Source organism: Marmota marmota, unplaced genomic scaffold (genome assembly GCF_001458135.2).
Source record: "Marmota marmota marmota unplaced genomic scaffold, marMar, whole genome shotgun sequence".
In the NCBI taxonomy this organism is placed as follows: Eukaryota; Metazoa; Chordata; class Mammalia; order Rodentia; family Sciuridae; genus Marmota; species Marmota marmota.
In genome coordinates this window covers 3,047,469-3,066,902 of record NW_026000080.1, presented here as the reverse complement: position 1 = coordinate 3,066,902, position 19,434 = coordinate 3,047,469, and the positions used below count along the sequence as shown (strand labels likewise).

Sequence of the window (19,434 nt, the reverse complement as noted above, 5' to 3'; positions counted from 1 at the left end):
TTCTATTTTCTTATTTCTAGCATTTTCTGAAGGTAGTTATTTTTCTTTGCTCTGTCTGTTGAGAGTTAAAGTTTTTGATTATTTCGATTTTTTTTGTATTGTCTTCTGTACTATTCTGTTCCCCTTGTTTCTCTTTATCCCTTTTCTCTTGCTAAAAGACAAATTCTATTGTTCTTTCACTCTTATTTTAATTTTTTACTTCTATTTTTTCTCCTTGCTCCTCTATCACATCCTACTCACTTTTGCACCTCCCACATTCACCTATTGAAACTGTGAACCCTTTCCAGCTCTTTCTCTTCATCTTTCCTCTTAATTAACTCTACTCTTGAAATCTTTCAGCATTAATTGATTTATATAATGCCAGAGCACACCACTAATGCTATAATAATAATTAATACTGTGGAAATCAAATATAATTTAAATAAAATGTTTGATTTTATGCCAGACACAATACATGATCACTTACTGTTATTACTGACAGAAATTGCTGATTCCACCAATTCTATTTATTGTGTCAATTAACATTATATATGTCATAATAGGAATCAAGTACTTAGTTTATTGTTATATATTATTTACATAGGTCATCGCTATTATTTGGCTTCCTCTAATTTATGAGGTACTAGAGACCAACAGGTCACTACAGGTTTGTAGGGTAAAAGCTCTGCTCCTTCAGATCCATTCAGATAGATGGGTAGACACACAAACAATATAGAAAAGCATCCCTAACCATCCCAGTATGCCTCAAGAACAGACTCCACTGACATCACAGTGAAGGAAATGTTAGAGAATGAGTTTAGAAAGTTCATAGGTAAGCCTATCCATGAGGTAAAATATGATGTAAGTATAAAATCAAAGATAAAATACAAGAAATGAAAGATTACTTCAATATAGAGACAGAGATCCTGAAGAGGAATCAATCAGAAATCCTCAAAATGAAGAAATCAATAATCCAAATTAAAAATTCAATAGAAAATATCACCAATAGACTATATTACTTGGAAGACAGAGTTTTTGGCATTGAAGACAAAGCATATAATCTTGAAAATAAAGTTGATCATGAAGAAAAGATGTAAAGAGACCATGAACAGAATTTTCAAGAAATATAGGATAACCTGAAAATGCCAAATTTAAGTTTCATAGGGATAGATGAAGGTTCTGAAGTAAAAACTAAAGGAATGTACAATCTTTTCAATGAAATAATACCAGAAAATTTCCCAAACCTTAAGAATGAAATTGAAAATCAAATACTGGAGGCATGCAGGGCTCCCATTATATAAAATTACAACAGACCCACACCAACATATATTATTATGAAAATGCCTAATATAGAGAAGGAGGACAGAATTTTAAAAGCTCCTAGAGAAAAATGACAGGTCACATTCAGAGGTTAACCCCTGAATTTCAGCTGATTTCTCAAACCAGACCCTAAAAACTAAGAGGTCTTGGAATAATATAAACCAGCTCTGGAAAAAAATGGATGCCAAGCAAGAATGTTATATCCAAAAAAATTAAGCTTCAGAATTAAAGATAAAACAAAAATCCTCCATGATAATAAGAGTTAGAAGAATTCACAACTAAAAAGTTTGTACTACAAAATAAACTCAACTAGCTGCACAAAACTCAACTCAATGTGAATCAAAACTTAGGCCCAGAACAGAGATCCCTGTACCTAACAGAAGAAAAAGTAGGCTCAAATCTTTACCATGTCAACTTAGGAACTGAATTCCTTAACAAGACTCCTAAAGTGCAAGAAGTAAAATCAACAATCAATATATGGGATGGAGTCAAACTACAAAGCTTCCTCTCAGCAAAGGAAACAATCAAGAACATACAGAATGGGAAAAAATCTTTACCACATGCACCTCAAACACAGCACTAATCTCCAGGATATATAAAGGACTCAAAAACCTTAACATTGAAAAAACAAATAACCTAATCAATAAATGGGCCAAGGACCTGAACAGATTTCACATACAATCGATGAAAAAATATATTAAAAAAGTTCAACATCTCTAGCAATTAGAGAAACGCAAATCAAAACTACTCTAAGATTTCCTCTCACTCCAGTCAGAATGGCAATTATCAATACAAGTAAAATAAATGTTGGTGAGGATGTGGGAAAAAGGTCCACTCATACATTCCTGGTGGGACTGAAAATTGATGCAACCACTATGGAAAGCAGTATAGAAATTCCTTAGAAAACTTGGAATAAAACCACCATTTGACCCAGCTATTCCATTCCTCAGTTTATACCTACAGGATGCTAATAATTGCATACTATAGTAACATGGCCACATGAATGTTTACAGCAGCTCAATTCATAATAACCAAACGATGGAACCAACCTAGATGCTATTCAATAGATGAATGAATGGATAAAGAAATTGTAGTATATATAAACAATGGAATATTACTCATCCTTAAAGAAGAATGAAATGATGGTATTTGCCAGCAAATAGTTGGAGATGGATAATATCTTTCTAGGCAAAATGAGCCAATCCCCAAAACCAAAGGCCTAATGTTTTCTCTGATATGCAGATGAAGAACAGAGGTACTTTGGATTAGGCAGAGGGGAGTGAAGGGAGGGGAGGGGGTATGTAGGTAGGAAGGATGGTAGAATTAATCGGACATTATTACCCTATGTACATACATGATTACATGATCAGTGTGATTCTACATCATGTACAACTAGAAGAATGAGAAGTTATTCTCCATTTATATATGATGTGTCAAAATTCATTCTACTGTCATGTATAACTAGTTAGAATTAAAAAATTTAAAAAAAAATATTTCATGAAGAAATGGAAATTAAAAATGAAAACCACAAGAAGGAGAAAGTACACTGAAAAAAAATAGTCAACTAAAGGGAAATCTAATTAAACTTAAAAACAAGAAATAAATCAAAATGATAGGAAATAAATATCATCTTATAATAATAACACTGAATGTTAATGGACTCAATTCATCAATAAAAAAACAAAGGCTGGCAGACTGGATTAAAAAACAAGACCCAACCATACACTGTCTCCAGGTGACTTATCTCATAAGCAAAGAAATCCACAGACTGAAGGTGAAAGGATAGGAAAAAACATATCACTCATGGATCTTGTAACAAGCAGGAGTTTCTAATCTCATATCAGATAAAAGTTGACTTCAAGCGGAAATTAATCGGAAGAAACTTAGAAGACCACTTCATACTGCTTAAGGGAACCATACAACAACAGGAAATAATAATCCTGAATGTTAATGAAGCATCCAAACAATAAAGCATCTACATACATCAAACAAATCTTTCTCAATATCAAGAATCAAACAGACCACAACACAATAATACTGAGTGACTTTATCACACCTCTCTCATCAATGGGCAGATCTTCCAAACAAAAACTTAATATGGAAGCTGCAGAACTAAAAAAAAAATACAATTAATAATTTAGACTTAACAGACATATATAGAGTATTTCATCCATCAATGACTGAATACATTTTCTTCTCAGCAGCACATAGAATGTTTTCTAAAATAGACCAGATAGTAGGCCACAAGCAACTCTTAGCAAATACACACACACACACACACACACACACACATACACACACACACACACACATATAATACCAAGCATTCTATCAGATCATAATGGAATGAAATTAGAAATCAATAATAAGATAAAAAATAGGTATTACACTAATACCTGGAGGCTAAATGATTCACTACAGAATGATGAATGGAGAGCAGAAGTTATCAGGAGTAAAATAAAAAAAAATATTTTGAAGCAAATGAGAAGAGATGTATACAAGATATCAAAATTTCTGGGACACTATGAAGGTGGTTCTAAGAGGAAAGTTAATAGCATTGAGCTCATTCATTAAAAGAATAGAAAGATACCAAATAAATAATCTAACATTACACTTCAAGGCCTAGAAAAAGAAGAACAACCAACATCCAATCAGTAGAAGACAGGAAATAATTAATATCAGAGCCAAAATCAATGAAATTGAAGTCGAAAAAAATTTTAAATCAACAAAACAAAAAGTTGGTTCTTTTAAAGAATTAACAAAATTGATAAACCGTTAGCCAAGCTAACTAAAATAAAGAAAGAAAAAACTCGAATTGTTAAAACCTGTGATGAAAAAAGAAATATCACCACAGAGACTACTGAAATACAGAGGATAATCAGAAACTGTTTTGAAAAATTATATTCCAATATGCTTGAAAGTACTACTAAATCCTAGAAAGTTACAACCCACCCAAATTGAAACAGAAGGGCATAGAAATTTTAAACAAAAATTTCACATAAGGAAAGTGAAGCAGCTATCAAAAACTTATCAACAAAGAAAAGTCCAGGACTAGAAGGATTCTCAGAATAATTCTACTAGACCTTTAAAGGACTAACACCAATCCTCCTCAAAGTATTCCATGAAATAAAAAGAAGGGAACCCTTTCAAACATATTCTATGAAGCTTGTATCACCCTGACCAAAATCAGACAAAGACGCATCAAAGAAAGAAAAATTCAGATCAATATCCTTGATGAAGATGCAAAACGTCTTCATAAAATACTGGCAAATTGCATACAAAAACACATTAAGAATAGTGCACCATGATCAACTGGGTTTCATCCCAGGAATGTGAAGTTGGTTCAATATAAGAAAACCAATAAACATAATTCATCACATAAACAGACAAGAATTGCATGATTATCTCAATAGATGCAGAAAAAGCATTTCACAAAATATAGCAACCATTCATGTTTTAAACACTAGAAAACACAGAGATTGAAGGAACATACCTCAACCTTGTAAAAAACTATATACAACAAACCCAAGGAAAACATCATTCTAAATGGAAAAAGACTGAAAGTGTTCCTTCTAAAAACAGAAACAAGATAGGGATGGCCTCTTTCACTGCTTCTATTCAATATTGTCTTTGAAATTCTAGTCAGAGTAATTAGGCAAAAGAATGAAATTAAAGGACTATGAATAGGAAAAGAAGAGTTCAAACTATTTCTGTTTGCTGAGAACAATGATTCTATATTTAGAAGATCGAAAAACTCCACTAGAAAATTTCTAGAACATGAAATGAATTCAGCAAAGTAGTAGGATACAAAATTAATACAAATAAATCAATTGTGCTCCTATACACCAATGATGAATCAGCTGAAAGAGAAATTAGGAAAAACATCCCATTCACAAAAGCCTCAAAACAAAACAAACAAACAAAAACCTTGGGAATCAATTTAACAAAAGAGGTGAAGGACCTTACAATAAAAATTACAGAACACTAAATAAAGAAATTGAGGAAGACCTTAAAAGATAGAAAGACCCTTGCCCCATGTTCCTGGATAGGAAGAATTAATATTGTCAAAAGGAAACAATTAAGAGCATGAAGAGACAGCCTACAGAATGGGAGAAAATCTTTGCCACCTGTACCTCAAATAAATACAGCATTAATCTCTAGGATTTATAAAGAACTCAAACAACTTAATGCCAAAAACCACAAATAACTCAAGCAATAAACAGATAAAGGAACTGAACAGGCATTTCACAGAAGAAAGACAAATGATTAACAAGCAAATATATGAAAAAATGTTAAATGTCTCTAGCAATTAGATAAATTTGCAAACCAAAACTACAGTGAGATTTCATCTCACTCCGATAAGAATGGCAGTGATCAAGAATACAAGTAACAATAAATGTTGGCAAGGATGCAGGAAAAAGGTTCATTCATATATTTTGGGTAGGACTGGAAATTGGTGCAACTGCTATAGAAAACAGTATGGAGATTCCTCAAAAAATTGGAATAAAGCCACCTTTTGACCCAGCTATCCCACTCCTTAATATATATCCAAAGGAGTTAAAATCAGCATACTACAGTGACACAGCTATATTGATGTTTACAGCAGCACAATTCACAATAGCTAGCTATGGGATCAACCTAGATGCCCATCAACAGATGAATGGATAACAACAATGTTATATATATTATACACACAATTGAGCATTATTCAGCCATAAAGAAGAATAACTTCATGACAGTTGCAAGTAAATGGATGGATCTGGAGATGACATACTAAGTGAAATAAGCCAGAGCCCAAAGCCAGATAGAATGTTTTTGCTGATATGTGGATGCTAACCTTACAATAAGCGGGGAGAAGGGAAGAATAAATATTGTGTAGACTAGACAAAGGGCAATGAAGAGAAGGGAGGAAAATAGGAAAAGGAAAGACAGTAGAATGAATTTGAAATGATTTTCCTACGTACTTTCATGAGTACACCATAGTGAATCCCACCATTGTGTACATCTATAAGAATGAAGACCTAATTAGAATAGAATATATTCCATACTTGTATAATTATATCAAAACGAATTCTACTGTTATGCATAACTAAAAAGAATCAATAAAATAAAATTAAAAGGTGTGGGAATGTAGCTCAGTGATAGAGCATCCCTGTATTCAATCTCAGTATCAAAAACATTTATAAGGGGGAATATTAATACATAGGATAGTATTCTGCAATAGTTTTTGAGATCATATTTGCCATAATTAACTTGTGGCTATGTGGCTGTAACTGTATCTTACTCTTAAGTTCTCAAAATTTCCTTATAAATATGGCCAAATCATTTGTGATAAAAATAAGATAAAAGTACATACAGCACACATGTACATGTACATATAGCATATAGTACCAGATTCTCTATATAAACATTAGTTAGGAAAAATGGGATACATGTGTTTTTCTATGAATCTTAATCAATTACAAATACATGTATCTTAATTCAAAAAAAATTTTGCAAATTTTGCAACGTAGGTTCTATTTTGCGGGTGTGATGCCAGGGATTGAACTCAGAGGCACTTGATCATTGAGCCACATCCCTAGCCCTATTTTGTATTTTCTTTAGAGACAGGGTCTCACTGAGCTGCTTAGTGCCTTGCTTTTGCTAAGGCTGGTTTTGAACTCACAATCCTCCTGTCTCAGCCTCCGGAGCTGCTGGTATTACAGGCATGTGCTATGGTGCCAGGTTACATAAGATACTATTGAAGAAAGAGACCAGCAATCATTTCATTCGCTATTTTCCCATCGCTTTCTGGAGCTCTCTTTTTGAATTCAATAGAGTCCTACTGGATAATTTTATAATTCCCTATGAAGTAAGAAACCTGAAGTTATCTATACATTTTCTTGGAAGATTTTATAATTCATTATGTAATAGGAAACTAGAGTTGCCTATACATTGCTGATCAAGTTAATATATACATAAGACCAAGTCATTAGTAAATGAAATTGGTGACTACCTAAGTGATATATAACTGGGGCTTTGCAAAAATATTTGATTTACTCAAATGTCTACAATTCCCTATTGCAGATTGGTTCATCTTAAGATTGTATATACTTTAATTACAATAAGGAAGGTAGGATTTAAGTACTAGAAGTAATTTAAAATTATTATAAATGATTTTCTTAGTTTTTTTTTTAAATTAATGGCATGATTTGATAGGAAGAGGATGGAAAAACTTAGAAGACACAGAATGGATAGAAAAAGAATAAAAAAGGTAAGATTGATCTAATGTCAATTTGAAAAGGCCCAGATCCTCTTATTTATATTAGGAATTTTATATGTAATAAGAAGAGAGGTATTTCTGTCGAGGAAGATTTTATATGTAATATAAATTTATATATCATACATAGACTAAATTGTAAAGAACATACCAACATATTTGAGTGTAATTTTTAAAAGATAGCATATAAAATATTTAGAATAGTGCTTGTGAATAAAAACAGTGGTGATGATGCTAATGATGACAATACTTTCATAATTGTTACAAGACCAACTTTTAAGTTGATTGCATAAGCAGGAAAACAAAATGTTTGACTTGTTTTGTATTCTTGATAGTTTGGTTAAGTTTATCTCTAACATATTAAAATCCTCAAAGTGAAATTTTAAAATAGTTGTATCATATTTTGTCCAAATACCATAAAAAATAATTCATGACTCTTCTAAATAGTATGAGCAGAGGACAGAAAGCAAAAATATCTAAGCAGTTAGGGGAAGGATTCTGGATTAACATTCAGAGGAGCTATGCTCAATTCTTGATTGAACATTTTTAACTATGTGAATGTGAGAAAATCTTTTAATATCTCTGAACCTCATTTTCCCACATACTCTATCTTTAAGGAATATTACAAAGCTCCAAGGATAACATGTAAAATGATTTAAATATTATAGATTATCATAGATAGGTTATACATAGCTGCCATTTTTTATACCTGTTTCTTACTATGACAAAATACCTGAGAAAAACATCTAAGGGGAAGAAAGATTTTATTTTGGCTCATGGTTTCAATCATGATCATCTTTCTCCATTGCTATGGGCCTGTGGTGAGGCAGAGCATTCTGGTAGAGAGGATATGGTGAAGCTGCTCACATCATGGCAGCTAGAAAGTGGAAAGAGAATGACAGAGAGAAAGAAAGAGGTCAGAAATAAGATATACCCTTCAAGGGCATGCCCTCTAACCTACTTCCTCTAACTGAGCCCCACCTCCTACAATTTCCACTACCACCCAATAATCTATTTAATTATGAACCCACAAATGAATTAACCTATTGATGAGATCATAGCCATTATGATCCAATCATTTCCAAAAGCCCCACTTCTGAACATGGCTGCATTTGGGGGACCAAGTCGTCAACATATGAAACTTTGGGAGACATTTCAAATCCAAATTATAACAAGGAATTATAAAATTATCTAATAGGATTCAAAAATAGAATCCAAGAAAACTGTGGAAAAATAGCAAATGAAATTATTACTAGGCCTTTTATTGGTACTTTTCTTTAAAGTTTTCAATGTGTCATTGCTTTAAAATATGCATTTGTAATAGATTTGGATCCTTAAAAGTTATATTTGAAAACACTTATATCCATTTTTATAACCATTAAAATTTTATTCAGGTGTATACCAAAGTTCTAAAAATATGGTTATAAAAACTTGATTTTTATCCTCATAAACTACAGAAAACAATGCAGCCTTTGACAGCTTACCCTAGAAAATGCATTCAAGTGGCAATAAAAACTGCACAGTGGAAAGCAGGTGGATAATTATCTATACTAACTTAGCCAGGACAACCTGAGCCAGGACAACTAACTTAGCTAGGACAACTTGTCTGGAACACTTTTCTCATCTTTTAAATAGCACAGTACTCAAGTATGTCAAAATTTTCTCCCATTTCTGAAAGTATTATATTACCTAGTAAATTCACTCTCCTTTAATTTTTTTTAATCTGGAAATATAAAAAGCTGTTGCAACCCGGTCTCTAAACTAACAGCTGAAACAGGCATTTTAGAAACCTCTAGAACATGAGGTTAAGTTTCTAAGACATCTCTTTGTGTAGGAATAGGTTGAATAGTGCTACCACTGGTGTTGCAAGCTGTTCACGCATTTTCTGTGACATTTTAGCTCCTTCAAAGGAGACAAAGGGGCTGGGTGCAATGGCACACACCTGTAATCCCCATGGCTTGGGAGGCTGAGGCAGGAGGATGGCAAATTCAAAGCCAGCCTCAGCAAAAGCCAGGTGCTAAGGAGCTCAGTGGGATCCTATCTCTAAATAAAATACAAAATGGGGCTAAGGATGTGTCTCAGTGGTCAAATGACCCTGAGTTCAATCCCTGGACACCCCCCATCACCGACAAAAAAAAAAAAAAAAAAANTTAGGCCACAAAGAAACTTTTAGTAAAAAAAAAAAAAAAAAAAAAGAGAGAGAGACAAGGGTTTCTCCACTGATATAGTAAATGGGTTTAGAAGTATTAAATTTAGAGTTATTTTTATATCTAAATTTTCTTCTACATTCTTAAGTACCCCCTTGATATACAAAGTAGCAAAAAAATTAAACTTTTTGAATGAGATGGATTATGCATGACAACAACAAAAGCAAAATGTATCCATATTTTAATGAGAACAAAAACACAAAATTAGATTATATTGCTCTATACTGAACTTCAAGAAAAAGGAATCAAGTTACCTGTCTTCCTTTAACACCCTTCTTTCCACGGATCCCAGGAATGCCCTATAATATAGAAAAGTCAAAATTTATATTTGCTGAATGAATTAAATACTACATATTTTTTGTCAAATATCAATTAATGAAGTATGCCAAAGATAGAAATAAATTGTCAAGTAAACTAGTGTGAAATGCTTCAATATATTCATTTAACTGAAGCAGCCCCTTTCCTTCTTCAAAATAGACCTGATTGCATTTAGGAATTTACCCCATCCATACCTCCAAATGAGATCTCGACATACCCTGATGATAGTTATTTATTCAGAAGTAGGCACACTACCAATAATGGTACAACCAGACAAACAGGAAGATCTTATTTTCCTACCCAAAAAAGATGTACTCCTCTGTCTCCCTATTTTTATATGGATATAAACAAAGGTAAATTAACCCTTACACTGGCAATCTTGCAATTAAATGGGAAACTGGTCCTAGTGTAATGACAAAACAGGAAAGGCAAGGCAGAGAAGGCATCAATATGTTCGAGATCATCTTGCACCTATATCACACTTAAACTATGGAATTCTTGTCATGTGAGAGGCAGTGGAGTATACTCCTTACGCAGTCAGGTTTTAGAGCCAGAACATATAATACAAATCCTGGCTTTGCTCTTACTACCTTGAATATATTTTAAGACAATTTACTTTCTCTGTATGTCTCATTTTCTTCATCTATAATGAGAGTAATAACAATATTCATCTTAGGATTTGTGGGAATTAAAGGAATTACTTCATGTAAAGTATTTGCATTGTGTCTTATGTTATAGGCTGATCTGAAAATCAGCCCAGACTTACCCCATTTTGTTCAGATACCTCTGTATGAAGTTGGCCTCCTTTCCACATGAGCCCACTTGCATAGAAGCAAACACCTCCATCCCTACCTACTTACACCCTGACCACAATATCTTTGCTCTATGGGACTAATGCAAAATTGTTTTTCTGAGAATGTAATTTCTGAGAATATGACTATATGACTCTATTTTTGTAATTTTCCATTTGTATGAAATGTACTTTGTGATTATGATTGCTTCTCCTGTCACCCTTTCTTTGTGATTTTAGGCCTTATAAGTATATTCCTACCTTCAGCTGGGGTTGAGGGTTGCAGAACTGCTTGGTTCTCTGCACTCTGAGCCCCAGTACGAAATAAAGCTTTTATCTTTACCTTCAAAGCTTTTATCTTTACCTGGAGAATTGTTTGCAAATTTGGGAATAGTGCCTTAACATTTACATCTACTGTTGTCACTTATTAGAATTTCCCTATTTTTAAGCCAGTTTTTGTTGGAGTTATCTATTACATGCTGTCTAAAGCATCCTACCTGATATAATCACTGAGTCATGTAGTCACCTATAAGCCTCATACTAAGAAATCTATTAAAGCCAGGCAACGCAGCACATGCCTATAGTTCCAGCTATTCCCAAGGCTGACACAAGAGGATTGCTCCAGCCTAGGAGTTCTAGACTACTTTGGGAAACAGAGCAAGACCCTTTCTCAAAGGAGAGGAAAGGATAAGAAAAGAAAATTTATACCATAACCATGTCCTTGGGTTTGATCGTACATACAGATATGTTGGAAGATATCATTGGCTTAAATAATTCATTCACTTTCAAGTCAAGTGTTTCCTGAATACTCATGTCTCATTGATTATCAAAAAAGAGTTTATAGGTGAACAAGAAGACTCATTTTGTTAGAACTTTATGTATCTTTACAAAACACATTGAGTTTTTTTTTTTTAAGGAAAAAATGGATATTATCGTTTTCAAAGGTTGATTTTCCTAGATTATAGCAGGAAGGCTAACAACAATGCAGACAAAATCAAACAAGCATTTTCCACACATATGTTTATATGTATTTCACATACCATATGCATGGGGGTGGGCATGTGTGTGCACATGTGTGTTTATAATACCAATTTCCAAAAAGGGATATTTCTTTCTGTTTTCAGAGAAGACTATTTTTTTCTGCTTTTCCGTACTTAAGTGTTTTACTTAATAAAAACACGCAGTTTGCTCTATCATTTATGTCTTACTGAGTTCTGATGTAACCAAATAATATTAGGACATGGTATATGATAGACAGAATATGATGAAATGTCTTTATGTGTGTTGAGACATGTCTTCATACAAAACGAGGGAGTGTGATGACAGTATTGTGCCTGGTGATGGCCTGTGTCAACACTGGGCTTAAGATCCTTCAATACAAGATAACAACATTTTGCAAGAACATACAATTTTTGTTCATTAAATCATTTATTAGAAACACATCCTTGCAAAAAGATCAGAAAAGGACTATATCATAAGCAAAAGAATTATTAAAAATGTAAACTGAATATACTCCTTTGGGTGGAGAAGCAGTAGTTCAATTCTTTGCATAATGAACGGAAGATACCTTCTATTAGTGTGTCGTATCACATAAAGTTTAAGTGTCTTAGCTGCAATATTATGCTGAAGATATTTTTCGCCATTGAAAGAAATGACTTGTCATGTTGATCAAGGGAAAATTGTCATTTCATCTCACCAAAGACTGGACAAATTATCTTTACAGAATATTTAAACTCTTAAAATTATTATTTCTATGCAGGGCATGCACATGTAATTACCAGAAAATGTGAGGTAATTCACTCACTCAAAAACAATATATTTGAAAATATATTTAGCTAAGAATAACTTGTATTACTTTCAGTTGCAAAAAAAACTTTCTAGAAATAAAAATTCTGTTCTGAACTGCATTCTTACCATGATAGAGTTAAAAGCTAATTACTGAATATGATTCTGTAGTTTAAAATTTTGTAACAATATTCTAATATCATTTAATTTTATTTTTTCAATCCACAGAGTAAAAATGAAGGAATACAAATAATTGGACTGAATATAACCCTGAAAACTAGATATGAAGAAGTTTCAGTGTCAAAACTCACTATCTTGATTGGTTTTAGTATAACAGACCAGTTTACAAATATTCTATCTTTATTCATGAGCAACTCTAATTGCTCTTTCTTGGAGCAATCCTCCAATGATTAAATTAAACATAAATATGTCTCCTAAGACTTAATTCTTTACTACATATTATACTACAAAATATACTTGTTAACAACTTATATTCAAATTAAAGACTAACAAATTATAAAAATTTCATAATTAGATATTTTAATATGTATTTTTAAAAAATCATATTTAAAATATCTACATATGTTCATATAATGTTACTTCCTTATAAAAATCAATAAGGTTTAAGAAAATGTAATTATATTCTTGCAGGTGATGGTGGGTTTTCTTAAATCTGAATGCTCTCTCAGTAAGATTATCTTATATATATAAGATATATATAATCTGTTGTACACCATCATTACTAAATAGCATTAGAAATAAAATTTGAAAACTTACTCTTTCTCCTTCAGGTCCAACTTGTCCTGCTTCTCCAGGAGAGCCAATGAAACCCTTAAAACATGAAAATAATATTTGTATTATTTCATCTCAATATTTACTCCATTAAGATTTCTAAACAGAAGTACTTTCAATTTTACTTATAGTAGTATAGAAGTATAAGATTTAAAGGTATTAAAGTATAAATAATTTTCTCTCAGTTGCTTTTCTTCCAAAAATTACAGGTCAATCTTTACATTAAAATAATGTAGAAAACTGAAGACACGGCAGTTAATAAAAATAAAAAGACCAAATTCTTTCCTCCACTGAATTTTATGGTGGGCAGGGAGAAAAAAATATATATATATATACACACTAAAATTTAAAGTAGAAGGTAGGTATCAAAAGACTGTAAGAAGAGGCAGAAGAGATCCATTATAATATGAAAGGAGGTAAGGCAATCAAGGAAGGATTCAAAGGAGGCTGGCACTTGAGATTGGTCTACAATATAAGTAAAATCTTGATAAGTACAGGATGATGACAGCAGAGGATTGCTCCAAGAAAGAGCAATTAGAATAAGCAGAGACATATCAGAGGGTCTGTGTTAATGGTAATAAACACAGTGTTTATAAATGATAACTGATTGAATTTTTTGTGTGTAATGCTTCAAAAAAGACAAGGACCCATTCTGACCTCATGAAGTTTTTAATGTGGTTTGAGAAACAAAGGATACATATAAATAACAACACAAGATACTATGTTCTAACATACCTTAGTTATGCCTGTAGCAGATAGTCTATTTTATCAATTTTATAATGTATACTGTAGGTAGTTTGCAGCTAGATTAAAGAGTATTAAATGTCAAGATAAAAATTTATGACTTTATATTTTAGATAAATGGAAGCTAGGGACTTTGTGAGAGTTGTGCACTAATGTCAAAAAGTATTTCTAAAATATTAATCTGTTAATTAACACAGAATGTATCCAGAAAAATAAACACTTATTGTAGGAAAACCTGTTAGAATGCTCTTGCTCTCTCTATGGTCCATGTTTGAAGAATTAAGTGTTTAGATTACTGATTCAACTAGCATTATTTTAACATCTATTGTGTGCCAGGTGCTGGGATTTTACATAAGAATGTGAGGCCTGGGGTTGTGGCTCAGTGGTAGAGTGCTTCCCTTGCACATGTGAGGTACTGGGTTCGATCCTCAGCACCACATAAAAATAAAAATTAAAAAATAAAGATATTTTTAAAAAGAATGTGAAAATCATTACTCTCAAAAAAGAGTATCATACAAATAAATAATTATAATATCATAATTGTGACATGATTATGTAACAGGTGTTATGATAAATGCAAGACACAATGAAAACTATGGAAGCAGAATGGCCAGCTTTGCCTAAAGAGAAAATTAAGGTTGTTTTATTGAGGAGGCAACATTTGTGCTGAGTCTTGAAGAAATGGAAAGGTATGGCTAATATAATATGCTATCAGTCAATATACTGGAATGAAATGACACAGCATGTATAATGACTTGCAACTAGTTAGTTCTATGTGGTTAGTGGACAAGAGGTTAGATTGGAAAAGGTAACAATTGTCCATCAGGAAAGGTCTTTTATACATGACAGAGAATTTGGAATTTATACTGTGAGTAATTAAAAAATAGATATGGTTTGTGTCTAAACAAAATGCAGTTTTTAAAAGTCACTTGGATTTCAGTGGTCAACAGATCTTATCTCTTTTTAAGGATCAAGGCAAAGATGACTTTAAGGTTTATGGCTGGATTAATCCCCAAATGGTAAGCACTGAAGAAACACAAAAAGCAAACAAGGAAGGTGGTTTTGTAGAAAAGATGAGTTTTGTTAGTCACTTTGAGTTTGTGGTCATGCTGGAACATAAGTGTAATTATCTTAACAGAAAATTAGAGACATGGGACTCATAAAAAGAGTCCATAGAGATATAAAAGATTTGAAGGACAAATATGTCTGAAGCCTAGAAGGTAGATTAGAGCTCTGAGGAGAAAACAAAGAGAATAATCATCACTGACTTGAGAGAGGATGAAATGTAGATAGGAGAATAGTTTTAGGATACAGAGGAAAGACAAGGTACAAAAGAAGCAGGAACAGGAGACCATTTTTGCTAGGTTATACATACAGCCTACTTATTCTGAACTAGAGAATGGATGACTTTTCAGAGTAAATGTTCTGCAATGAGGATTAAATAAGTAAATGTCATTTGTACACTCATACATTATTCACAGCATTATTCACACAGTTAGCATTATTCACAATAGTCAAAGGCAGAAGCTGCCCAAATGTTCATCAACAGATGAGCAGATAAACAAAATGTGATATATACATACAATGGAATAAATACTGTGTTTAAGCCTTAAAAAGGAAGCAATTCTGAGACATGCCATAACACAGATGAACCTTGATGACCATTATGCTAAGTGAAACAAGACAGTCAAAAGGACAGATATTATTTAGGCACCTGTTTCCATTAGGTATGTAAAGTAATAAAATTTTTAGAGAGAATAAGTAGAAGACCAGGGTTGGGGTTGAGGTGGGGGTAGTTATTAATGGGTTCAGAATTTCAATTTGGGAAGTATAACAGTTCTGAGATGGATAGCGGTGGTGGCTGCACAACAACGTGAATGAATTTTATGCCTTTGACTGTTCACTTAAAAATGGTTAAAATGGCAAATTTTATGTTGTGTTATTTTACCATAATTTTAAAAATTAAAACAGAAAATGTCTTAGGAATCATTTCTAAGTAGCTTGGAATAAAAATTTTACCACAGATTTAGTTCCTGAGGAACAGAACTAGCTGAGTGTTGTCAAAGGAGGAGGAATATTTTTTAAAAATAAGGCAAAAACACACATAAAATTATCTCACGTACTACAGATTGTATGAAGAAGCAAAAAATAAGAAAAAATTAGTTCTTTTCTATTTAACTTTAATAAAATAAAACATCTATAATTTGCTTACTTGACAGCCAAGCAGCTGGAGAATGGGAATGTTTCTTTTAAAATAAGAACACAAAAGCACTTGGTATTCTCATGACAAAATCTGTAAGCTTTAATTATCAGTTACAGTTGACTGATTGTAAACAGATAAATTTTATTTTAATTTACTTTTGTTTTGGTTATAAATAAATTAAATAGACATCCTAATGGATGCATCTATCATAAACTTTTAAATAACTAACTGAGAACATAGATTTGAAAAGTCAGACTTCAGTTCAACATAGCCTATGCAGGCTATAAAAATGATATAAAAAACTGATATATAAAACTGATAATTAAATATTTTAAAGGGAATAATGCTATGAGTACCCGCCAAAGAAATCACACAAAGTTGTGGTCATTCTCAAAATACCACCACTAAACTAGAGGTGTGTAATGCAACAAATAATATCTATTTTAAAAACCTGGTATAGTTTTGATCTTAAATGTCCCTGAAAGTCCATGTGTTAAGGCTTGGTCCCTTGGGTGATATTATTAGGAGGTAGTGGAACTTTTCAGAGGTAGAGCCTAGTGAGAGGACCCCAAGTCACTGAGGGAATGAGGATTGTTGGACCTTGGTCCCTTTCTCTCTATTTTGCTTCTTGGCTCATGATGTAGTTTTATTCCATTATATATTGCCATGATATATAGACTCACCATGGGCCCAAAGTGATGAGGCCAACTGATCATGGACTAAAATATCCACAAAATAAACTGTTTTCCTCTTCATATGTTACTTATCTCAGGTATTTTATTATAATATCAGAAAGTTGACTAAAACAATAAGAATATGTATTTTTTGCTTTTAGATTAAAGACAGTAGATTCAGAGAGTGAGAATTTTGTGTCACCAGCAGGACCAATAAGAGGGTCAGTTGAAGTCATACATACTTTTACTATTTGAGGCACTTTGCATATTATAACCCAAAAAAATGCCAAAGGAGGGTTTAAAATTTTATGGTCTGTTTTAAATGTTTACATTTAATATAGTAATTCTCTTAAAAACAAAAATGCAGTCAAACAACTACCAGTAAAAAGATAGTATATTATGTGACTCACAAAAATGTTCATTCACAATGAATAACATGTAGTATTATTGTCCAGCAACAGGAAACAAATTAAAAGAAAAAAATATTATAATCCTATAAGTACATTACTGTGATTTTTGTCTTTTTAACCAGATTTGAAGTTTGTGTCAAAAGTCTACATTTGAGACCTTTTGTAAATAAATGTGAAATGCCTTCCAGATTTCATCAGCATTCTCATAGAGCAAATTTTCAAGATAAAATAAAATATAAATTGTGGAAATGTCTTCATAATGTGTAAATTTCTACATAAATGATACTTGGTCATTATTTTATTACAATTTCCTAAAATGACTAATTACATACTTAAATCAATAATACAAAAGAGTAGATATGATTTGAAAAATATTTCTATGAAGCTGATTGTCAAAACCTAAAAGTACAATTTAAAGTATTACAGCTTACACAAGAATTTTCAATACAAATGAGAAAAAAATCACTAAGAAAAAAATGTATAATGCAGTATAAAAAAGAATTTATAAAGTTATATGAATCACTGAAGCAAGATGAGAAAATGCAGTAACAATAAGCAGTACAGTATATACTCCAAATGTGTACAAGACACACATTAGCTCATGCACAAAAGAAACTCTCAAATTCAAATAATCAATATAGAGAAGAAGCTGAGTTTTGGAACATGGCGGTGGGCGCGGAGAGATCAAGTCTCTGACCTCTTCAGCTGCGCGGGCATAGGGAGTTGTAAACCATCTAAATGCTGTTTGCTCAGGATCATTAGGCAATGCTGAGCTGACGTGGATCTGGGGCGAACAGTCTGGAAATCTCAGAACACACACCGAGCCCGGATCAGCTGAATTCAAGCTCCTGTTTGCCTGCGTCCCGCAGACAAACCACTGTGACTCAGCACTAAACGATCCCGCTGAAACAACTGGTCGGCCCTTCTGAACCTGCGGAGGTTAATACCAACCGAGCCTTCATAGGCAGTGGCCACAGGATTGAGACGGGGCTTGGGAGAGCCAGTCAGGACCCACCCGTTGCATTGGTCACCCGGTAAAGGGAACGAACTGTCGCCATTTGCATGGGATACCACCATGGCAGAGAACTGACGACATTAGCATGCGGCGGAGGAGATAACTTCATTGAAAACGGCGGCGACGCATCAAATAAATTTATAGGAGTAAACAGTAACTCAGCAGTCAAACAGAACAAGAAGTAACATGAGCAGCATGAAAACGCAAGGAAGAAAAGGAGTACAAACAATGCAGGACAGCCTAAATATTCAGGAGGACCTAGAGGCATCAGAAAAATGGCCAAACAAAGAACTCAAAGAATACCTTAGACAGATGGAATGGAATCTTAAAGAGGATATGAGACAGCAAATTCAAACAGTGAAAGAACACATTGAAAGTGAATTACATAAACAGATAAAAGAAGCAAATAAGCATCTTTATCAGGAGACAGAGATTATTAAAAAAATCAAACAATAATTCTAGAAATGCAGGAAACTATAAACCAAATTAAAAACTCAAATGAGAGTATCACTAACAGAGTGGAGCAAGTAGGAGCCAGAATGTCAGATAATGAAGACAAAATATATCATCTTGAAAAGAGTCTAGCCAACTCAGAAAGGCTGGTAAAAAATCACGAGTAAAACATCCAAGAGATATAGGATAACATAAAAAAAACAAACTTAAGAGTCATCGGGATAGAGGAAGGTATAGAGGTTCAAACCAAGGGAATGAGCAATCTGCTGAATAAAATAATTATAGAAAACTTTCCAGAACAAAAAAAGGATACGGATATACAAATTGTCAATGCATACAGGACACCGAGCATACAAAATCACAGTAGACCAACGCCAAGACACATTGTTATGAAGATATCCAATATACAGAACAAAGAGAAAATACTAAAAGGTACAAGAGAAAGTAGGCAGATTACATTCAGGGGTAAACCAATAAGGTTAACA

At 32.9% G+C, this 19,434-nt stretch overlaps 1 protein-coding gene across 2 annotated transcripts in view; it reads right to left on the bottom strand.

The window, feature by feature from the left end:
• Positions 1-19,434, bottom strand: part of Col24a1 (collagen type XXIV alpha 1 chain) — a 373,492-nt gene that overhangs the window by 267,590 nt on the left and 86,468 nt on the right. For both annotated transcript variants that reach the window (XM_015504738.2, XM_048814986.1), the window contains exons 12-13: positions 13,436-13,489; positions 10,020-10,064 (exon numbers count right to left, since the gene is read on the bottom strand). In XM_015504738.2, the coding sequence (XP_015360224.1) occupies positions 10,020-10,064; positions 13,436-13,489 (99 nt within the window). The remainder of the gene's footprint in view (positions 1-10,019; positions 10,065-13,435; positions 13,490-19,434) is intronic.